Source organism: Xenopus tropicalis, chromosome 10 (assembly GCF_000004195.4).
Source record: "Xenopus tropicalis strain Nigerian chromosome 10, UCB_Xtro_10.0, whole genome shotgun sequence".
Lineage (NCBI taxonomy): Eukaryota > Metazoa > Chordata > Amphibia > Anura > Pipidae > Xenopus > Xenopus tropicalis.
Window position 1 is genome coordinate 42,828,733 of NC_030686.2, and position 22,660 is coordinate 42,851,392.

The following is a 22,660-nucleotide window of genomic DNA, read 5'->3' on the forward strand; positions in this document are numbered from 1 at the left end:
GCTTTTTCTGCAGGGGCTCAGACATTGCTGTTATATGCGCCCAAACTCCCCTCCACTGACCTAAAGGAAAACTACACCCCCAAACAATGTAGGTCTCTATACAAATATATTGTAAAACCCTGCTTCATCTAAATAAACCATTTTCATAAAAATATACTATTTTAGTAGTATGTGCTATTGGGTAATCCTAAATAGGAAACTGCCATTGTAAGAATTAAGTGCCGCCCCCTGGGATCATAGGAGTCACAGTGCACACAAACAAGCCAAGGCACACATACATGCTAGGCCCCATCAGCCAATGAATGGACAATATTCCACCTTTTTCTCCCACACTACTTCCTGTTACAGTTAGAGCTGCATCACTTCCTGTCAGCTGATCTCTGAGGGGGCACACAGCCCATCACTAAATGGCGGCTCAAGGGAAAGGATGTAAAAGGGCAATAGTTACTGATATATATATTCCAGTTTGGCGAGATTCTTTAATAGGCCACTTAACATAATATAAACTGTCTGTTGGTTACGTATTCATTCTGGGGGTATAGTTTCCCTTTAAAGGGTTTTTTTCCACCTTCAATGTCCAAATCTTATTATTAAACCACCAAAAATGCTCTCAGCGTGTCAGAAAATCCATTTTTCAGAAAAAAAAGAAAAAAGGCCACTGTAAAAGCTCATTTTTATACCTGTTAAATGAGTCCTCCTTCTGTCTCTGATCAGTTTTATGAAGGGATGGGAGGGGCCTGTTTTGAACCTGACACAGTGAGAACTTCCTACTTCCTATAAGCCGACATCTTCACTTGCAGACTTTGCCCTTCCTTGTTTCCTATTGGACCAATTCATTGGTTGCTTGCAGACTCTAGCCAGTTGCATAAATTGAAAGTTCATTGGTTAATGTCTCACAGTGACATAGGCACACAGACTCGGCATAATCACACGTAACATACTGTTATGCACTCTGTTACAGGCACAGGAAGCAGTGTCAGACTGACAGGAGACACAGCCAATAGGAGTTAAGTTTGCTGCCAGTACTATGTGTAATCACAAAACACTGTAGTGTTAATGGGCTAATGGCACGTTTTTTTTTTCCTCTGCCAGTAGAAATATGCCAGCCTGCTGCCACAGGTGCCATGTTTATATAAACTATAGTAGGGTTTCTGTAGCAAACACCCCAGCTGTACCAGTGCAGGAATGGCTGCCCCCGGGGCTACACAGCGGGGTATTTATATAAACTATAGTAGGGTTTCTGTAGCAAACACCCCAGCTGTACCGGTGCAGGAATGGCTGCCCCCGGGGCTACACAGCGGGGTATTTATATAAACTATAGTAGGGTTTCTGTAGCAAACACCCCAGCTGTACCAGTGCAGGAATGGCTGCCCCCGGGGCTACACAGCAGGGTATTTATATAAACTATAGTAGGGTTTCTGTAGCAAACACCCCAGCTGTACCAGTGCAGGAATGGCTGCCCCCGGGGCTACACAGCGGGGTATTTATATAAACTATAGTAGGGTTTCTGTAGCAAACACCCCAGCTGTACCAGTGCAGGAATGGCTGCCCCCGGGGCTACACAGCAGGGTATTTATATAAACTATAGTAGGGTTTCTGTAGCAAACACCCCAGCTGTACCGGTGCAGGAATGGCTGCCCCCGGGGCTACACAGCAGGGTATTTATATAAACTATAGTAGGGTTTCTGTAGCAAACACCCCAGCTGTACCAGTGCAGGAATGGCTGCCCCCGGGGCTACACAGCGGGGTATTTATATAAACTATAGTAGGGTTTCTGTAGCAAACACCCCAGCTGTACCAGTGCAGGAATGGCTGCCCCCGGGGGCTACACAGCTGGGTATTTATATAAACTATAGTAGGGTTTCTGTAGCAAACACCCCAGCTGTACCAGTGCAGGAATGGCTGCCCCGGGGGCTACACAGCGGGGTATTTATATAAACTATAGTAGGGTTTCTGTAGCAAACACCCCAGCTGTACCAGTGCAGGAATGGCTGCCCCCGGGGCTACACAGCGGGGTATTTATATAAACTATAGTAGGGTTTCTGTAGCAAACACCCCAGCTGTACCAGTGCAGGAATGGCTGCCCCCGGGGGCTACACAGCGGGGTATTTATATAAACTATAGTAGGGTTTCTGTAGCAAACACCCCAGCTGTACCAGTGCAGGAATGGCTGCCCCCGGGGCTACACAGCGGGGTATTTATATTAACTATAGTAGGGTTTCTGTAGCAAACACCCCAGCTGTACCAGTGCAGGAATGGCTGCCCCCGGGGCTACACAGCGGGGTATTTATATAAACTATAGTAGGGTTTCTGTAGCAAACACCCCAGCTGTACCAGTGCAGGAATGGCTGCCCCCGGGGCTACACAGCGGGGTATTTATATAAACTATAGTAGGGTTTCTGTAGCAAACACCCCAGCTGTACCAGTGCAGGAATGGCTGCCCCCGGGGCTACACAGCGGAGTATTTATATAAACTATAGTAGGGTTTCTGTAGCAAACACCCCAGCTGTACCGGTGCAGGAATGGCTGCCCCCGGGGCAGGGTATTTATATAGTAGGGTTTCTGTAGCAAACACACAACCCCTTGACCAGTACAGGACAACAGTACGTTATATTTTAATTACTTTGACACTTTCTGGTACTACTGTTCCTTTTTTCCCTGTTGTTGTGTTGTTGGTTCAGTCTCTCGGGTTTCCTTATTCCCATCCAATTCGAGAATAAGGGAATGCCCTACGTTTCAGAGACATCACAAGAGGAAAAGGCAAAGGGAATTTTTTCTAAAGATCTTTATTTTAGAGAGCTTCTTTACAAAGATTGTTGAAATATGAAAGTTTCATAGAAATATCAAGCTGTCTTGTCAAACACACCAAATTAACAAAAAAAAAATGAATATATTTCAGAGCTCACAGAGCTTAAAGAGCAAAAGATTATATGCGGCCAGCCAAAATATCCCTTGTATTCCCTGGCAGCCTTGGTTTAATCTACTGCGTTTTGTCCACCTCTTTTGCCTGGAAACACAGCGGAGATTTTGTGTGGTACTGAAACACCGTGACACTATGTACAAAAGAAAGATCAGGTACAGAAATCTAACTACTGAGCTTCCGACTGAGATCACCAATTAAAAGGTTTCATGGACAAAATTCATGTACAAGGATTACCGTAAAATCAAACATTCGAAGCCATCTAACAGGAGTTAAAGACTGAAATGCTCTTGCTGAACATTTCCCATTTGCTGGACCTGAAGTGGAAAAAAAAAAAAGATCTTTTTCTATCTGCCCTTTCTCAAGCTGCCGGGTCAGTGTCTATTCTACAGGGACAGCGAGGCAGCGTAGGCAACGGATGGGTTTAAAAGCAAATTAGCTGGTACAGGCATTCACTCTTATGTCACTGTCTTAGAAGTATACACCAAGGACATTCTCTCTGTACCTCCATCTAAAAAAAAAAAACAAAAACAAAAAACAAAAAACCATTCTCTCAAATAAAAAAAAAAGTATATATACAAAATGGTATTTCTGCCCATTCATCGGCGAGATGGAAACAGAAGCTGAGTTGAGGTCATGGAATCAGGGAAGAGGCTGTGGTACGTTGGGAGAGGTACATAAGCAGCGGTGATCATCTTACCTGTGGGAGGAGCAAAGGGAGCAGTTAAAAAGATGCATTCCAGTTATATTATACAGGTATGGGATCCCTTATCCGGAAACCCATTATTCAGAAAGCTCCGAATTACGGAAAGCCTGGCTCCCATAGACTCCATTTTAATCAAATAATTCAGAATTTTAAAACAGATTTCCCTTTTCTCTGTAATAAAACAGTACCTGTACTTGATCCCAACTAAGATATAATTACCCCTTATTGGGGGCAGAACAGCCCTATTGGGTTTATTTAATGGTTAAATGATTCCCTTTTCTCTGTAATAATAAAACAGTACCTGTACTTGATCCCAACTAAGATATAATTACCCCTTATTGGGGGCAGAACAGCCCTATTGGGTTTATTTAATGGTTAAATGATTCCCTTTTCTCTGTAATAATAAAACAGTACCTGTACTTGATCCCAACTAAGATATAATTACCCCTTATTGGGGGCAGAACAGCCCTATTGGGTTTATTTCATGGTTAAATGATTCCCTTTTCTCTGTAATAATAAAACAGTACCTGTACTTGATCCCAACTAAGATATAATTACCCCTTATTGGGGGCAGAACAGCCCTATTGGGTTTATTTAATGGTTAAATGATTCCCTTTTCTCTGTAATAATAAAACAGTACCTGTACTTGATCCCAACTAAGATATAATTACCCCTTATTGGGGGCAGAACAGCCCTATTGGGTTTATTTCATGGTTAAATGATTCCCTTTTCTCTGTAATAATAAAACAGTACCTGTACTTGATCCCAACTAAGATATAATTACCCCTTATTGGGGGCAGAACAGCCCTATTGGGTTTATTTCATGGTTAAATGATTCCCTTTTCTCTGTAATAATAAAACAGTACCTGTACTTGATCCCAACTAAGATAAAAATAATCCTTATTGGATGCAAAACAATCCTATTGGGGTTAATTAATGTTTTATTGATTTTTTTTTTAGTAAACTTAAGGTATGGAGATCCAAAGACCCCTTATCTGGAATACCCTTGGTATTATCTGTAATACAATTTGTAACTGTCAGTATTTATGTATACTATTTATATATAGACAGATTTTTTAAGGGGTGGAGATCCAAATTACAGAAAGACCCCTTATCCGGAATACCCTTGGTCCCAAGCATTCTGGATAATGGGTCCTATACCTGTATAAAAAAAGAAAGAAAAAAAAACGCCACACTCACCAGCAAACCACCTCCCATGCAGAGCATTAACAGCAGCAATAGCAGATGCGATGGTTGGACATTTGACATAGACATTGCCCTGTTGGCAGCAAAGAGAATGGCATGTTAGAGACTGAGTGATCATAGCAACTTGGGGTAACTCATTCACAGAACAGCAGTTACCCAGAGAAATCTCTTACCTGAGGTGAATTTTTGTCTACGTAAATATGAACTACTCCGCCATGTTTATTGCATTCTTCGATGACATCCTCTTTAATTTCCGAGTCCCAACCCAGCTCATCCTCTCTGCAAAAGATTTGGAAGACAAATATAAACCCAAAGTTCAGTGCTAGCATGGATTTTACCATTTTGCCCAAGGCTGACCAGCTCCATCCACAGGGAAATACAAAGCCATTTTTAGAATATGTGCATTTTATAACCCTTTATAAGTAAGCTGATGTAAAATCGTTAAGAGTGCTATTCTAAGCACTTTTGCAATTTACCCATTAATCCATTACCACTGCACCAATGTGACTGTTCCCAAGAACCATTGCCAGCATTCTATGGTAATCTCCAGCTGTCGCAGATACTTACGTTTGGGGGTTAAACATGTTGGAAAGCTGGAAGCACTGCGTAGCAATTGGCTGAGTAGTCGCAGGAATAGGTAGAGTAGATGATGCCGCCGCCAGAGAAATGGTAGCCGCAGATGCAGCAGCCGCAGCCAGTGCTACAAACAAGAAAAATAATTATTTAGCATTATTTGTGGTTTGGGGAATGGCCACTCAAAGCCTATTAAGTATAATTAACCGACAGACTATAATGGGCCCATATTGGACAATGCATGGGGAACCCACACCTGGTAACAGCGACACTAACAGGGCTGACATGGTTACATGCCGGATGACAGGTGGAGGTGCATAGCTGCTTAGAGCCCACACATACGTACTTCTATTTCTATATGGTCAGTGATCAGTGGCTAAACTACTCTGCACTGGGCCCCCCTGCAAAAAAAAAATCCTTCTGATTTGCCTGGTGCGGGGCAGCAAACTCTAGCAGCCCCTTGGCCCTCTTCCCTCCATGTTATGTCCCCTGCGTCACCTATAAATTCCCACTAGCAACCCAATCGCCTATCTGAAAGCAGGCAGGGAGTGTGGATTTACAAGCAACGAATGAGGAAGCAGACCCCATCAGGGCCCCCGTTACGCCACTGACAGTGATCTGGTCCCTTTCGCCGCTGCCTTACTAAAATCATAAGGATTTTTTTTTCCTCAGTGTGATATGTATTTTGGGATGTGATTTCTACAAAGCAAAAAAAAAAAAAAAAATCAAAGAGCTTATACTAACCTTCACTCTGCTGGGAAATTCTAGTTTGGAGATCTGTTAATATAAAGAATAAAAAGTTAACACACAAAAATAAATGGCACAGCCCAGCAATTCCAAAACCATAAAATATTTTAACAGCAATGCTCACCTGCAACTGCGCCAAAAGCTAAAGAGCCACTCATCTGTAGCGCTTGCTGTGCTGCCGGAGGGATCTGCAAGCCGGTGCCTGGAACAGCAACATATACACAGGATCAGTACAACACACCTTTTTGCACATTTCAGAACAGGTACATGGTATGGTAGAGCAGATAAAAGGGGACCCTGTCAACCTACGAAATTACAAATTGTTTCCCATTATGTTTGCCAAGCAAAAAAAACTTTACTTACACTATATACAATTAAGTCTTGGAATTCACAATCACAGCAAGCAGGCACCATTATTTATGAATGCAAGCTTTGCATCATGCCAAAATCTTGTTTATGTGCCAAGATGGGGGACCTGATGCCCATGCACTGGCTACACAATGAGATGGTGAGGAGGGAGGGGAGAGTGGAATGCAGTGACATTTAGGAAACGCCTCTATGCCTAAAGCATAGAGGAGGGGCAGAGAATATATGATTGACAGCTGGGAGCAACACTTGAATTTACCCTGGGAAAATAAAAGAATGTATCCCCTTTTCTTGCCAACAAGAATGTTCTACATCGGAGGCAAGCAATGACATGGCAGCTTGCATATAACATTACAAAAAGCTGCACGGCATAAAAAAGGCCTTTTCTCATGTACAGAATAGCAAAATACCCATGATCTATTATCCATTTCTAATAAAAATATGCCTTATATTTTAAAACATTTTCAGCATAAATGTGACTTATTTTGTGAATACTGAAAAATGGTGGTTAAGTAGATGTATAATGCCCCTTCTAAGGTCCATATATTTATCAGGGCCTCAAGCTAAAACCCAGCCTTTTAGATACTTTGAACTGCCCAAAGGCACAATATACAGCACAAAGGCAGCCTACTATGTATGGAAGTCAGAAAGGAGTTGCCACTAAAATGAAACATGAATAAGTTGCCGTAATTATGAAAAGCCTTACCCTCTGCAAGCCTAGCCATTAGCTGAAGGCGACCAGTAGTTCCAAGGTCAATTCCTGTCCTTTCCAGCTCATCGCTGTCAAGAAATGAGCTTGCATTGGATGCATCGGTTCGCTCCGTGACATGCCCAACTTTCATTGGCCGCCCAGCCAGTTCAAAGCCATTCAACTGCTCCAAAGCTTTTTTGGCACATTCAGAATCTGAAAACTGCAACACATGAAGTTAGACATCTATACTTTATGGCTAAATACTTACTGATCTACCTTTATAAATTCACTAATGGGTGGGGGGGCCTCCCACACCCTCCCCCCACGATTCTAATCTCCTATCCTAGCCCCACCCCTCCCCCATTTTAGTTTCATGGTCCTTTAAACTTGGTTAGGGTTGATGAGAAAAGAGTGGAACAAGGGAGAGGTTGAAAAAAGAATAAATCAGTATAAAAAAAGAGTAATAATTAAGGAGCAGAATATGAATGTATGCACAGACAAGACAGGCACAACGAGACAAATGATTAAGACACTTACGGTAATGAATCCATATCCTTTGGAGCGACCAGTCTCACTGTCCATCATGAGTTGGATACTTTCAATCTAGCAGGGGGAAAAAAAAAAAAAATCACATTAGATAATCTGTATTCCTTGCCAATAATATCAGGACTTATCCCTTAGCTAATGCTGATACTTCTACTTACCCTGCCAAATGGCTCAAATATGCCGCGTAGCATGTCTTCGGTTATGTTAAAGTGTAATGATCCTACGTACAGACGCATAGGCCCAGCAGTGCCTTTCTGGAGATTATTGGCCATTGCGGCTGCTCTGTTTTTTTCTGCCTGCAGGCATGAATAGAAAATGATAAAAATGTAAGGGTAATAGCAAAACAATCTACATAATGCATCTACATAATACATCTAAAAAACCGAAATGCAATAAAGGTAATTAGTTCTGTTGTGGTTGCTTGCTCTAGTGAACCGAAGGGCTCATCAGGATGCTGTTGTGTAATGGATATGGTGTAACATGTCAGGACTATAAACACTATTACAGAATACTAAGAAAACCAACACCAGTAAGGACTCCTTAGATTATAAATTTTACCCCCAGCACATACCTGTGAAGCCTGGACAATTATTGGGACTCCCAACACTTTCTGGCCTGTAAGTCCAATTGCAAGAGGCACAGAGCTCTGATCCACAAATTCCACATAAGCAATGCCTTTGGAGCGCCTAGAATTTCTGTCTGAAATCATTCGCACATCACGGACCTGCAACAGGGGAAGGAAAAAAAAAAAAGTTAAGTATCTCTGGATATGCCAACACACAGCAAACATTCCACTAACATGCAAGATTAATGACCAAAACACTATTCGCACACCTACAGATATACAGTCCATATGTTAAGGTTGTCCAATAACTGGTCTCTTACTTACTTTGCCTACTGTCGAGAAGAATTCTTCCAAATCTCTGGGACGGATCCTAGCAGCCAGCTGCATACAGAACACAGTGCGTGCATCTCTTTCCTCAGGAGACAGATTATCTATAGGACCCCTGGATTGAAGAGAGCTAAATAAATCATTATGAAACTCCATGCTGTTTAATGCAAGGGAATTACTATACTGAAAGTTAAAGTAGATCTCTCTCTATCAGGAGGGCAACATGAACAAAAATCTAAGTTTTGCATTCCTTTAGCTATTGCTATCAGGGCAATATTCAAATGGAGAGTGGTATAGCTAAGAGATTACTGGGCCCCTCAACAAACGCTTATGGGCCTCACCCTAGCTGAACACACAAGGTTGTCGTTGTACCTGTGTCCCCATTAAACCCATGGTAGTCACTAAAACTTCCTGCAATTACTACACGTTGATGGTAATCAATCCAGGGGGCAACTTTGGGATCATTAGGCCTGGTAATGTATGTAAAAGTGAGCCATGCCATTAGGCTCACACAATTGGTGGCTCTCAAATATTTCTAAATTCCACTGTATTTAATGGTCTGCATTAGGGGTAACAAATTTGACAAATCAAACATTTGCAGAAATGTGACAAACACCAAGTTAGGCCTTGTCCTGAGAGGCTGAATGCAGCAGGTTCAAGCGTCACTAACGTCTTCAAAAGTGAGAAGCAGGAAGTAGCAACGTTTTGGGGTTATTCTAACTCTTTGTTATTTAATAAGCACACTTCTTGCAACCTCTATCATGTATCTGTTTATAGGTGCAAACTTGCTCTAAAAACCACTTTGCAGATGTTAATGAGCTCAAAGTTCATACTGACAGGTTTTTCTTTGTTTTGTTGGCACATTGCACATATTGTCAACTTACCTTACAGGGCTTTTCTCTCTCTTTTGAGGACTTTTGCTCTTTGACCTCCTTCTAGAGAAAAGAACATTTTGTTAAATGTTAAGCTCAGACTTTGTTTGGAGTTCTATTACTATATTTTTAGTGCATACAGCACTGTTTAACACTACCCCCCCACCACACACTATTAACCAATGGTTCTTTAGCAGTTATCTCAGGAAGAACCAAGTGCAAGTAAATTCAAACCCCAATGAAATTGCTCCGTTAACTTATATAAGAAACATATGGTCTATGGGCAGGTATTTGAGTATAATTCAGTAATACAGGCCAGTCATTAAATGACAAGCAGCTGTCGTATCACAAAAGTCCATGTACTAATGTAATTAATGCATTATCAGGTTTTCTTAAGCTAACCTTAAAAAAAAAAAAAGTAATTTACCTTAATTTCACACCATGAGGTATTCCTCCCATCTTGCCACGCATAGAGCCACCACCAAACTTTGGTCCAGAACTGAAAATGGAAACAGAATAATATTAGATTTTGCATAAATCCATACAAGCTTACTATATTTTCTGTTAAAATAAAAATAACTAAGTTTTGAACCACATAATCGGATATTACACAACTCATTTTGCAGAATTCCGCATCCCTCAAATAACAGACATTGCAGAATAAAACCAACGCCATATTAGTGTATAATTGTAAGGAGGTTTCTCCAAAATACCAAATACAAAACTAAAGGGGTTGTTCACCTTCAAAACACATTTTCAGCTCAGTTAGGTTCAGATAATACACTAGATATACATTTTTTTTATTGCTTTCTTTAGATCATTTTGACCAGTTTGTTTCAAGCTTAAACTTTATGTTCCTCTCTCTGGTGTTTCAGGCTAACGTCTCAGGAATCTGGGTGCAGGCCCTGAACCGTTACAATTTGCTACATTATTTGACAGTCTTCCCAGCAGAACATGTGTACAGTTAGCAACTATTGTATCCATAATAAGTTTCTAATCTTTATTTTGGCCCTACTGAGGCAGCCAACTGAAAAAAGTCTATTTCAAGCATACTATCTGAAATCAACTGAAAAAAAATATTTGGAAGGTGAACCCCCCCCTGTCAGGTTACTCTTTCCTTAGAAGAATGGAGTCTACCTGAACACAAAATCACGTACTATTAACCTAACATTTCAAGCTTGATAGAAACGTGAGAGGGAGCAAGGCTAAAATAACTCGGTGGGACTGTGAATTGTGAATTTGAGATGTTATAGTTGAATAACTTTATTGGTGACCGTAACCTAAAGAGCTTTCAGTGATCAGTTTCTAGGATGGCAGTTTTCCTAAAAATAAAAAGGAAAAAAAATGTGATGTTTACCTTTAATTTGTTTTAAATACAGTTGTACACAAGCACATCTTCAGTGACAAATGAAATAAAATGAAAATAGCTGCAGGCAAACAAACGCTGGCAGCTGCACTGCAGGTTGTGCCAGTTGGCTATACTACCTCCCCTTAAACAAAACTGATTCGGTCTATATGTTCAACACCAAAACATACCTCTGCACAACTGCGTGCTCGGAGCCCCATAATATGAGCAAACCGGCCTTCCAGGAGGGTCAAGTTCACACATTATACCTCTAATTGCTGCTGCCATGGGAAATTGTACCTTCAGGGTGTGAGAGATAAATGTGACCCTATTGTAAAGCCAACTTTGCCCAGTTGCCAGGAATAGGAGCATATTGGGGTTACAGGGTATTTTGGTGGAGTTGAATATGCAGATAAAATCAGGTTTGTTGTAATTAGAAAATGGTTTTGTAAGCTTTTAGAACCAAAACCCTTAGTTGTCTTAATATACTGCTAATGCTGAATTACAAGATCTATTTTTATCTAAAATGAACTTCTCATGTCTGTACCATTCTTATGGTATCTAATTAGTAGAGCTAGAATTCAACTTAGCAAAACAAATATCAGACAAAACTTGGTTCCAATATAAATGCACAATAACTGACAGAAGATTGACAGTATACATACTAAGGGCTTCTGTAGCGACCTCTGAACCTGCGTTCTCTGCTTCTAGAACGGCTTTTTCGCCGTTCTCTGCTTCGGCTGCGTTTCTTTTCACGGCTTTTACTTCTCTTTCTTTCCCGATCTTTGCTGCGTTTACGTTCCTTACTCCTGCTGCGTTTCTTCTCACGACTGCGGCTCCTACTTTTACTTTTTTTTCTCCTATAAAATACATTTTGCAAACAGTTCTATTAGCAGTGTAAGGTCAAATGTACACACATACAAGCTCTAAGGCATATATGTCAAACACAAGGCCCAGGGGCCAAATCCGGCCCACCTGGCTGTTTTATGTGGCCCTTGGTGAGTGTGTCTGACCATCCAGCCTGATCAATTTCCATTTTCCTTACATAGTAACTGAGACTAAGGGGTATATTTATCATGCTGTGTAAAAAGTGGAATGAAGCATTACCAGTAATGTTGCCCAAGGCATCCAATCCGTAATCAGATTTAAACAGTAGCAAAACATCTATTGGCTGCTATGAGCAACATCACCGGTAATGTCTTACTCCACTTTTTACACATTGTGATAAATATACCCCTTAGTATCTTATTAAGTATATTAATAAAAAATTTGGCCCACGACTTAGCCTGTGTTTTAGATTTCGGCCCCCTTATGTGATTGAGTTTGACACCCCTGCTCTAAGGTGTCAAACAGCCTGGGCAACACTAGTATCTTCCTTAGAACTTGGCTTACCTCAATACAATATCCCTCTGTCTCCCACCCAACTCTTTGCCCTACCTCTAGTAACTCTCTACCCACTCCATCAACCTCTGCAACTCTTCAATTTTTCTGCTATCTTGCTACCACTTTTTTAATTTTGCATTGCCTTCTCAGCAACCACTAAATAAGCTGGCATCAGACATAAAAGCTACAATATAGTACAGTAAAGATGACTATATATTTTTTCTACAAAACTGCTGCTGTTTTACTTTGAAGGAACCCTAATTATCATTTTCCTCATTTTTTTAACAGGAGCAAGGCTTAGCCAATCAAAATGTGAGGCAAAAATGTGCCAGCAACTCCTGCCCTACTACTGTGAACAGTCTGAAGGTTGCACTAAGTTAGTCAATAAGTCTGGCATAATGACATTTGAGCATGTTTTCAGTATAGACATACTTTACTAGCTGTGTGTTCAGCTATGGTTTTCCTGATTCTAGTTAAACAGGACACCTATACATGTGCAAACACAGCTCACAAACATCAGACAGTAAATAAAGGGTGGAAGGCAGATTTACTGGTAGAGCAAAGTCAAATTAAATGTATGTACATGCAAAGTGAAAGCTTAGTTTTACTGCAGTATGTTTGCCATCTGCTCTGCTGTTTTCAGCGACCTTCATACATACATATTAACTTTCCTCAAAAACCAAACAAAACCATATATACAGAGAGATAAAGATTTAAATGCTAAGATATGGCACTAAGGAGGTATTTGTCCTGTAGCACTTGAATTTTACTTTGCTTAGATTGTAAGTGTAGGGCCAAGAGATTATTACATATAAATTAATGTAGGACATATACATACAGGCTGTACCTGGTATTTAATAGGCAAGAAAAGCCAGTCATTTGAGGGTACATAAGAAATTGGCACCCACCTCAGTGACTAACGACTTTTCTCACCACAAGTCCTCTATTAATAACTAAATCTCAGGGAAATTCCTGCAGGCAGGCCACCATCTCTTGAAAATTCAGACTTGCTGAATGCATGGTATACAGGTATGGGACCTGTTATGCAGAATGCTCGGGACCTGGAGTTTTCCGGATGAGGCATCTTTACGCAATTTGGATCTCTATAACTTAAGTCTGCTACGAATCATTTAAATATTGAAAAACCCAAAAGGCTTGTTTTGCCTCCAGTAAGGATTCATTTTATCTTATAATGGAGTCTATGGGAAATGGCCTTTCCTTAATTTGGAGCTTTATGGATAACGAGTTTCCGGACAAGGGGTCCCATACCTGTATAACTTTATGTATTGCAGCAAGCCTCAATTCACGCAGGAGGTGCCCCAAAAAACTAGAAAAAGATGGAGGCCCATCCTACAGATTACCCAAGGCCATGCAAGGGTAAGAGATAGAAAGCCAAGAAAGATCTATCAGGGCTTTTGAGTAATAAAGTAATACAGCTATTCTTCTAAAGCCTAGAAATTCTAATAAAATGTATTTTACACAATAAACAGGCATTTTAAAGAGATACTGACAGACCTATGAAAATCAATAACGTATTGCGTATTACTAAATGGGCTGAGGCACAGACATCTTTCTATCCTTCTTTCATGCTGGACTGGGAGTGTGGACAGCTTTTCACAGGCAGGTATAAACCTTGTCAAGCACTTACTTCTTGCTGCGTTCTTCATGTCCGTTGGCACTGCTCAACTTGTTCTCATCCTAAGCAAGGTTGATAGAAGAACATCATGAGGGCGAGGTGGAAATATTTCAAGTGGTCATAAAGGTAAAGGGAATTGGAATGAGAGAGTACAAAAGAAAATTTAATGGCTAAGTAAATATTGGAAACGTATGTGGAAAGCTACAAAATATTTAAATATTCACACAAGTGAATAAAAAAAAACTTTAATGTAAAAGTCATCTTAAGAAATTAAATTGTACGAGTTATTTAAGTTTATATATACGTTACAATTTGTGTAGTTCTGGCTTGGTCTAAAGCCAACCTACGCCTGTAGCGTTGAGTGGTAAAATGCTACGGTTTTAACTACATGTAAAAGAACAAAAAATATTGCATTGGTTTGAACTTTGAACTGGTGCAGTGTTCCCTATCATCAGTACCAAGGCTACTGTTTGACTAAGGCCCAAGAGGCCGTGCTAGCAGCCAGCCACTATCCATTTCCTGTGACCGATGCCATTCCTGTGATCTTCGCCCATTTTCGTTGGAGGGTTGGGACTGTAAGAGCTTGATGCCACCTCTGTCACACATCTCGCCCTGAAGCAAACAGGGATTCACACTGCTTTAGTAACGTCGACTCCCAAGAAATGTCAGCAAATATGTACCTGTCCAGCCTATACATTTCCCTAATGCCATACCTGTATATGGAAGTATCCATCTTAAGTAAGGGCTCATGTAGCTACGAAAGCATTATATATGACTATAAAGGTCTGGGCTAGTCCAAACGATGGGGGGGGGGGGGGAATCCCACACGGGGATGTCCAGTCTTTAAAAAGACCAGTTAGACTATTCTAGGCTTTCCTGTGCTACTGCATGCAAAAAGACAAATCCCCCGGTGTGGTGAAAGGGCTTAAAAGGGACATATTTTCCGACTCCTAAAGAGGAGCGCTGCAGCAGTAAAAGCATTTACACTATATACCTGTGACATTTGCATTTAAAAGCTGAGCTGCACTTCTAGCTCCTGACAGCACAGAAGCCATCACAGGTTACTGCAGTGGATTATCCTTGTTGCAAGGACGATTACAAATTTTTAAACAAAGGCTGAATGCTTTATGTTCTAGTATGAGGCCTTTATTTCTCATATTACTGGAAAAAAAAGAAAATATATCCTCATCGTTTACGATGAATAAGATGAGCCAACTGGAATCTGCTGAGGAGTGGTGAAAGTGGATATTCTTGGAGCCCCATTTATCCCAAAAACCACTGCATTCACCTTGTTGCTATGCCAAACCGGAGCTCGGCAGTTCATTGGCAAGTCTTTTTACCTAGGGGACCACGGTACAGCGATACGTCACTCAATTACTACCTTATGATTGACAGTTCACACTGGAATCAAAGGTGAATTCATGGGAGTAGAGGTGATATATCGTTAGGCAAGTCTACAAAAAGAGATAGATGGGCATTTATTTATCATGCTGAAGTCAAACTACTGCACAAAATAATCACATCAACAGTAAATATGAACTTTTCAAGTCAAGATATATTTCCAAGGCCTCCAGGGGTGTTAGTTTATATTTCAGCAGTAGTTTTAAGAATACACTACGCGCAAACTACATCTACTGAAGGAGGTTTCTCACCTTTTGGTAAGGAGCTTCCAGCATCGCTTCTATGTCAATGTCATCAGCCATTTTTTGGTCGTTCTAAAAGGAGTAAGAGAGAAACACACTTATGGACATGGTGTCAAATATTCTTTACAGGTTGCTTTCTGTAACTAATGGCATGTGGTTTTCCCTCTCCCAACATTCCTGTAGAGGCCCCAATTTGATCAGATCACTGGACTGGGACCAAACAATTGGATCAAGCCAATATAAATGGACAAAGCAAGCAAACAACCTTTCGTCTTATTTTACCAACCCTACTAGTAAGAATAATGCCTGGTGCCAATTTAATAAGATAGATAACAGAGTTAGGCAAGAATGTTTCCGGAAAAGGTGCCAATTCTTGTTCAAAAGATACTATAAAATGTTAATATAACAAAAACTGGACACCAATAACATATGCTCAACTCTTCACCCCTTATACACACAAAACTAAAATAATGAATATAACACTTTAGAGAACAAATTTCCTATTATTGTTGCTCTGCTACTACTAATATTAATGCAATACTGCCAAAGCTCTCAGACAGAATGCACATAACAGATACTGGATCATTCAACTAAAAGCAGAGCATATACCTGTACAGATGAACAAAAGTTGCATTTATTCAAGTAAAGCTAAGCCACAACATATCTAACCCAAACTACTTTACATTACCTTGGAAGCATAGATGAGGCTAGCTGCAACACTAAAGGTGTTTAACAAATTCACCAACTGAATTACTTTTTTGGGTGAAACTTAGTTTCCCGCCCATTAACATCTGAAAAGGGCAGTTGTTACGCCGCTATAGGAATAACATACACACAAGCTCAGCACAGGGCTAAAGCCTCTTCCAAAACTGATACAAAGCTTAAAGCAGGCCTAGACTTGACTATAATCTGCCACAAACAGGTTACAATACAAAGTGGCAACATGTGTAACAGACCCATGAAACTGTTAACATAACCATATTCCTATACAAATAAACAAGCTGGTGTGAATACATCTCAATGTTACACGACCTCCATATTCAGGAAACAGGTTTTTGGTTCAAACTCTGCCTTCAACATTTGCTTAGGGCCCCCGTGCCTAGATCTGATTGGCCAATTTGCCTGATATCTAACGTACTGCTCAGCTATCTCAGCATGTGTGCCAGGACGAGGAGACCATATTGACCAATCATCCTATCGGGTGGCGGATGTTCACAAATGTGAAAACTTTTCACAATTTAGGCGGAAGTGTCCCCAGATGAGGAAGCAGAGGCCTAGCTCTCTCTCTAGTTCCCATTTTCAGTCTAAATTACACACTAAGAAAATGCCCAAATGTGCACATAGTGTGTGTCCATACGGTAACGTAACAATGAGTATCTGCCAGTGTGTGGCCATATTTATGTCTGATAAAAACCATTGCAGCATCAGTGATTCAGTCAGTTCCACACAAGCCTAAGTAAGCACATGTTGCTTCTAAATTCCACCAAGCTGGGCCATCAAGCCCCCTAAGAAGGGCACACATGGCAAGTTATGGAACCAGCTGGGTTGTTACACTTCTATTGCAGGGCTGGTAACAAAACAAAATCATTTGGAGGGTGAAATCTGCCCAGCAGGCCCCCAGCTGTACAGCCCTGCCATGTGTTATTACCCCAGTACTAGATTGTAAGCTCTACGGGGCAGGGACCTCCTTCCTCTTGTGTTCTCGACTCTTAACTTATTGCAGCTGTATTTATCTTTATACTTTGTATTAATCTTTTATTATCTTATTAACCCCCTGTTTGTATTAATGTATTCTACTGTACAGCGCTGCGTACATAAGTAGCACTTTATAAATAAAGACATACATACATACTATGGAAGGTGCTGAGGAGACCAGGCAACCACCTCTCTGTAAAAGAGGCGCTTGAGGGGGGACAAGATTCTGTACAAGTACATTAGAGGGGATTATAGGCAGATTGGGGGGTTCTTTTTTCCCATAAAAACAATCAACTGCCCCCCCCCCCTTTAGATTAAAGGAATGGGGTTTCCATTTGAAGCAGCGTAGGGGGTTCCTCACGGTGAGGGCAGCGAGGTTGGGGAATGCCCCCCCTAGTGATGGGGTAATGGCAGATTCTGTTAATGCCTATAAGAGGGGCCTGGGTGAGTTCTTGAACAAGCAGAATACCCAAGGCTATTGTGATACTAATATCTACAGTTAGTATTAGTGGTTGTATATATAGTTTATGTATGTGAGTGTATAGATTGGTTAGTATAGGCTGTGTGTGCTGGGTTTACTTGGAAGGGCGGAACTTGATTCTGGACTCTGGTCTTTTTTCAACCCTATGTAACTATGTAAGAGCCATGCCCATTATTATATAAGGAACATTCAGCAAACATATAAGACAGATATAGCCATATGGAATGCCCCCTGCTATAAATAATCGCTGCTCCCTACAGGGATCTGCCCCCCACTCAAGGGCACATGTCTCACACTTACAGCCCCCTCCTATCTAATAACATTATTATTCTGATCATTTTCATGGCGGAGGGGGGGGGATACAGATATATCTCTATACATATACACATAGAATTCGATGACCATATAAAAAAATATAGTTATTAAACTACAACTCCCAGAATGCACCGCCAGCAGGAGGGCCACAAATAACGTGTCTGTTAAAAGGATGTAACTCCCGATACACAATAACACGTTAGCCCCCGGGAAATGGAGAGGCCACGGCTGAAGGCCTTTGTGGAAGCCGCCCCGGCGAAAGGAATGACATTGCTAGTAAGTAGGCCGCAAGCCTGGGCCTTGAGTAGCGCCAAGCCAGCAGCTGCACCAACAAGAAGAGGCGAGGGGGAGAAATAGCTGCGACACTTACCAGGGGTCCCCCGCAAGGCCTGGGTAGGGGGCTTCGCTGTCCGTCGGCGTAGAAGACCCGGGCTTGGTTAGAGAGAAAAAGAACAATTGGGGCGGATTATCTACAAAGAGAACAAGGCAGGCTTCGTTACTGAGCGGAGTGAGAGCGGCCGGTCGGAGGAGGCAGGGAATGGAGACAGACAGAGAGGAAAAGGGGAGTTTCAGGGCGGGAAGTGTTACAGGGCCGTGTAATGGCCAAGTCCTGTGACTCCCTGAAATGGCGGCCACCAGCCTCCCTCACTCGCACACACGCAAGGCGACAGGGTTTCCGGGGCAACGTCTCAGGGGCTGTTGCGCGTCACAGGGTGGGGCGAGGGGAGGGGCTTGTACGGTCATGTGATGGTTTTGTTTTCTCTCCCGCTAATTGGGCGGCAAAAGGGGGTTTGTGAGGGGAAGCGAGGGAGTCACACGTAGTTTGTTTGTTGTGTGGGCCGGGGGGGAGCGCTGCTTGGCCCCACTTACTGCGAGATTAACAGTTACAGTGTTTGCATCCGCTTTAGTGCAACAGTAGATGCGTTAATTCAATATTGTAGCCAAAACTTTATTCCCAGTAGGAAGCTTTGTCTGGCGTCATTAAGCGAGAATTGAAATTAAATATAGGCCCTGGCTTATAAATCCACACAAAGACCCAAATAGTGACTGTCTGTGGCAAAGATCCCCAACCAGTGGCTCAGGGGCAACATGTTGCTCTCAGTGGCCTCAAAGCAAGTGGTTTTTTTTTTAAATTCCTGGCATTTGGGCAAGTTTTAGTTGAATAAAAACCATGTACTGCTAAACATAGTCTCATATAGGCTGCCAGTCCGAATAAGGGCCGCCAAATAGCCAATCAGAGCCCCAACACTTGTTACATTTGAATGTGGCTCACAGGGAAAAAGGTTGGGGATCCCAGGTCTATGGCACCTTACAGCAGCCCCTCTGGCATTTGCCTGAACCCACAGATTGCCAGTCTGGGCCTGGGTCCTGGCATTCCAAGTACCCAGAGGCCCAAACAGCCCCCCCCAGCCTAATAAATAGTGACTGTCTATGGCACCTTACAGCAGCCCCTCTGGCATTTGCCTGAACCCACAGATTGCCAGTCTGGGCCTGGGTCCTGGCATTCCAAGTACCCAGAGGCACAAACAGCCCCCCCCCCCAGCCCAATAAATAGTGACTGTCTATGGCACCTTACAGCAGCCCCTCTGGCATTTGCCTGAACCCACAGATTGCCAGTCTGGGCCTGGGTCCTGGCATTCCAAGTACCCAGAGGCCCAAACAGCCCCCCCCAGCCTAATAAATAGTGACTGTCTATGGCACCTTACAGCAGCCCCTCTGGCATTTGCCTGAACCCACAGATTGCCAGTCTGGGCCTGGGTCCTGGCATTCCAAGTACCCAGAGGCACAAACAGCCCCCCCCCCAGCCCAATAAATAGTGAGTGTCTATGGCATCTTACAGCAGCCCCTCTGGCATTTGCCTGAACCCACAGATTGCCAGTCTGGGCCTGGGTCCTGGCATTCCAAGTACCCAGAGGCCCAAACAGCCCCCCCAACCCAATAAATAGTGAGTGACTATGGCACCTTACAGCAGCCCCTCTGGCATTTGCCTGAACCCACAGATTGCCAGTCTGGGCCTGGGTCCTGGCATTCCAAGTACCCAGAGGCCCAAACAGCCCCCCCAGCCCAATAAATAGTGACTGTCTATGTCACCTTACAGCAGCCCCTCTGGCATTTGGCCAAATCCACAGATTGTCAGTCCAGGCTTGCGTGAGTTTAGGGTTGCTGTCTTTTATTAAAAAAATACCCTTCCTGTAAAATATTCATTTACTTCTAATGTCACAAGCTGCAGCACTGGCCTATAGTTTTCTTGGCCCAGACTGTCCAAATGATTCTGGCAAATGCCAGAGGAACTGCTATAAGGTGGCCATACACGGCAGATTTAAGCTGCCAATTCGGGTCTGCCTGTGTATGGGGGACCCCCAGTGGGCCTACCTGATTGCTATCTGGCCTAAAAATGGCGAGATGTTGAATGGGCAGGTTTGATGATCCTATCGGATGAGGGACAGTATTGACTCGTTATTATTATTATAATTATTAACATTTATTTATAAAGCGCCAACATATCCCGCAGCGCTGTACAATAAGTGGGTTTCATACATTGGACATACAGAGTAACATATAAAAAGATCAAACAGGCAGATTTTATGGTGTATGGCCACCTTAAGATGCCACAGACACTCACTATTTATTGGGCCCAGCGCCACCTCAGGGGTCCTGGCTGCCTGAGGAGGCCAAGTTGATGACCCCCCTCCTCGCACATAGCTTTATTGCCTCAGAGGGGGCCAGATATTAAGGACAGGGGCAGTCTGTGTTTTTAGAGAAGAGGAGCACTGTCTCAGAGCATAAGGTTGGTTTTACCATCCCTGTTTAGTGCCATGTGCTAAACAGATTTTCCTTGTCACTAAAGCTGGCCACACACAGATTAAATTGCATTAAATGAAGTATTATATGATTTTCTGTATGAGTATGGCATATTGCTAATCTAAACTGTTATGCATGTATCGGTCAGTTTGGGGATTGGGCCTGTTTAAAAATCTTCTCTACAGGTGCCACGTATCAGTTAGCTCACAGTGCATTGGCAGCCGAGGAAGTGAAAAGGGGCCACAGCTTCTGGCTGAATGACTGGCACAACAGAAACAAGCCCATAACATTCATGGCCCCTACATTCCACCTACAGACCCATCACACCAGGTCACTATATGTATGGTTTCCTTAAAAGCTATAGACAACTGAAGGTAACAAAAACTGCATAATAGTTTGGACAAACATTTATTTTTTTAATAAAACGTAATGCATTTGATGCATCCCTATATATTACGGAATTGAGACCTGGGTCAGTCTCATTGAGTGTACCTGACCTGAACCCCTCAACCCGCATGTTGTCAGGAACCCTCTTCTTTCCTACTTTATGAAACAAAGGAACATAGAGGCAACACACAGGCCTCCATTTAGGGCCAGAACTAGGGGTAGGCAGGATACTGACCGACCAACTGTTGGGGGGCAGTGAGGATTTAAGCAAGCTGTGGTAGGCTGTAGCAACAGATTTATGAGTTGCTGTAATATAAGGGCGAAGACACACGGAGCTACTAGTAGCAGCTACATTTTAATAGTTACTAAACTCCAGAAAATCCCCTGCCATAGACAGTATTAAGAATTGCCTCTGCTAAAACACATGTAGAGACTATTATCAGTAAATGATCAGCATTGCCTATTTTAGTAGCCACGACAAGTAGCTGCTACTAGTAGCTCTGTGTGTCTTCACCCTAAAGCTTCAAAATGTTTCTGCCACTCAAGAATGTGTTGTTGTTGTTGTTGTGATACTTATGGAAACAAAGTCAATGTAGGAAAATCCTACTGAAATTCAATTATTTCAGCATAAATTCCAGCTATACTGAACCTGAGGCATGGTGGGAGGTTTTGGGCATTTCTCCGCCACTACAAATTTGCCAGAGGAGAAACTGCCTCGTCTGACATTAAACTGATTTAAATGAGTGTTTCCTTTGTTATATGTTGGCTCATTCACATGAAAGCAGTGCTTCCACCTTCGCCCCTGGCAATGCTAATAGCTCACTTATTCTGCCCAAAGTCCAAGCCAGTGGGATTAGAAGGGGAGTAGGGGATGTTTAATTTCACATTAGAAAGAACTCAGATGTGTAACACATTCATTAATGAATGGATTTAGATGCACTGATGTTCTTTTAAACAGTCACAGAGTTGAGAACCAAGGGATAAGGGATCTCCAAGAGGGACTACTTTTATCTCATTTGTCTTAGGGCATTGGCACGGGGGTGATTCGAGATGCTTGCTCTGCAAAAGCTCCTGAATTCAGATGCAATTCAAATAGAAGGATGATTTATATTTGGGCTACTTAAAAAACTCCCCATGTGCAGGCCTGGACTGGCAAACTGTGGGTTCAGGCAAATGCCAGAGGGGCTGCTGTAAGGTGCCATAGACAGTCACTATTTATTAGGCTGGGGGGGCTGTTTGGGCCTCTGGGTACTTGGAATGCCAGGATCCAGGCCCAGACTGGCAATCTGTGGGTTCAGGCAAATGCCAGAGGGGCTGCTGTAAGATGCCATAGACACTCACTATTTATTGGGCTGGGGGGGGGGGGCGTTAGGGCCTCTGGGTACTTGGAATGCCAGGGCCCAGGCCCAGACTGGCAATCTGTGGGTTCAGGCAAATGCCAGAGGGGCTGCTGT

The 22,660-nt window shown here is 42.5% G+C and overlaps 1 protein-coding gene across 21 annotated transcripts; it reads right to left on the bottom strand.

Moving 5' to 3' along the window:
- Positions 1-2,770: 2,770 nt before the first annotated feature.
- Positions 2,771-18,703, bottom strand: rbm39 (RNA binding motif protein 39). 21 transcript variants are annotated; one of them, XM_012971789.3, is made up of 19 exons: positions 18,388-18,702; positions 15,536-15,598; positions 15,265-15,337; positions 14,342-14,495; positions 13,896-13,945; positions 11,530-11,724; positions 9,947-10,018; positions 9,532-9,582; positions 8,645-8,777; positions 8,327-8,479; positions 7,914-8,051; positions 7,747-7,812; positions 7,225-7,429; positions 6,277-6,354; positions 6,150-6,182; positions 5,400-5,532; positions 5,006-5,111; positions 4,827-4,905; positions 2,771-3,620 (listed from the first exon to the last, which is right to left on the bottom strand). In XM_012971789.3, exons 7-19 carry the CDS (start codon positions 9,988-9,990, stop codon positions 3,520-3,522), a joined length of 1,320 nt encoding a protein of 439 aa, XP_012827243.1. In that variant the 5' UTR covers positions 9,991-10,018; positions 11,530-11,724; positions 13,896-13,945; positions 14,342-14,495; positions 15,265-15,337; positions 15,536-15,598; positions 18,388-18,702; the 3' UTR covers positions 2,771-3,519. The 21 variants fall into 21 exon arrangements, with proteins under 21 accessions (XP_012827243.1, XP_012827244.1, XP_017953243.1 ...); XM_012971790.3 differs by lacking the exon at positions 14,342-14,495; XM_018097754.2 differs by lacking the exon at positions 14,342-14,495 and having other exon boundaries at positions 11,530-11,721; positions 13,892-13,945.
- Positions 18,704-22,660: the final 3,957 nt, after the last annotated feature.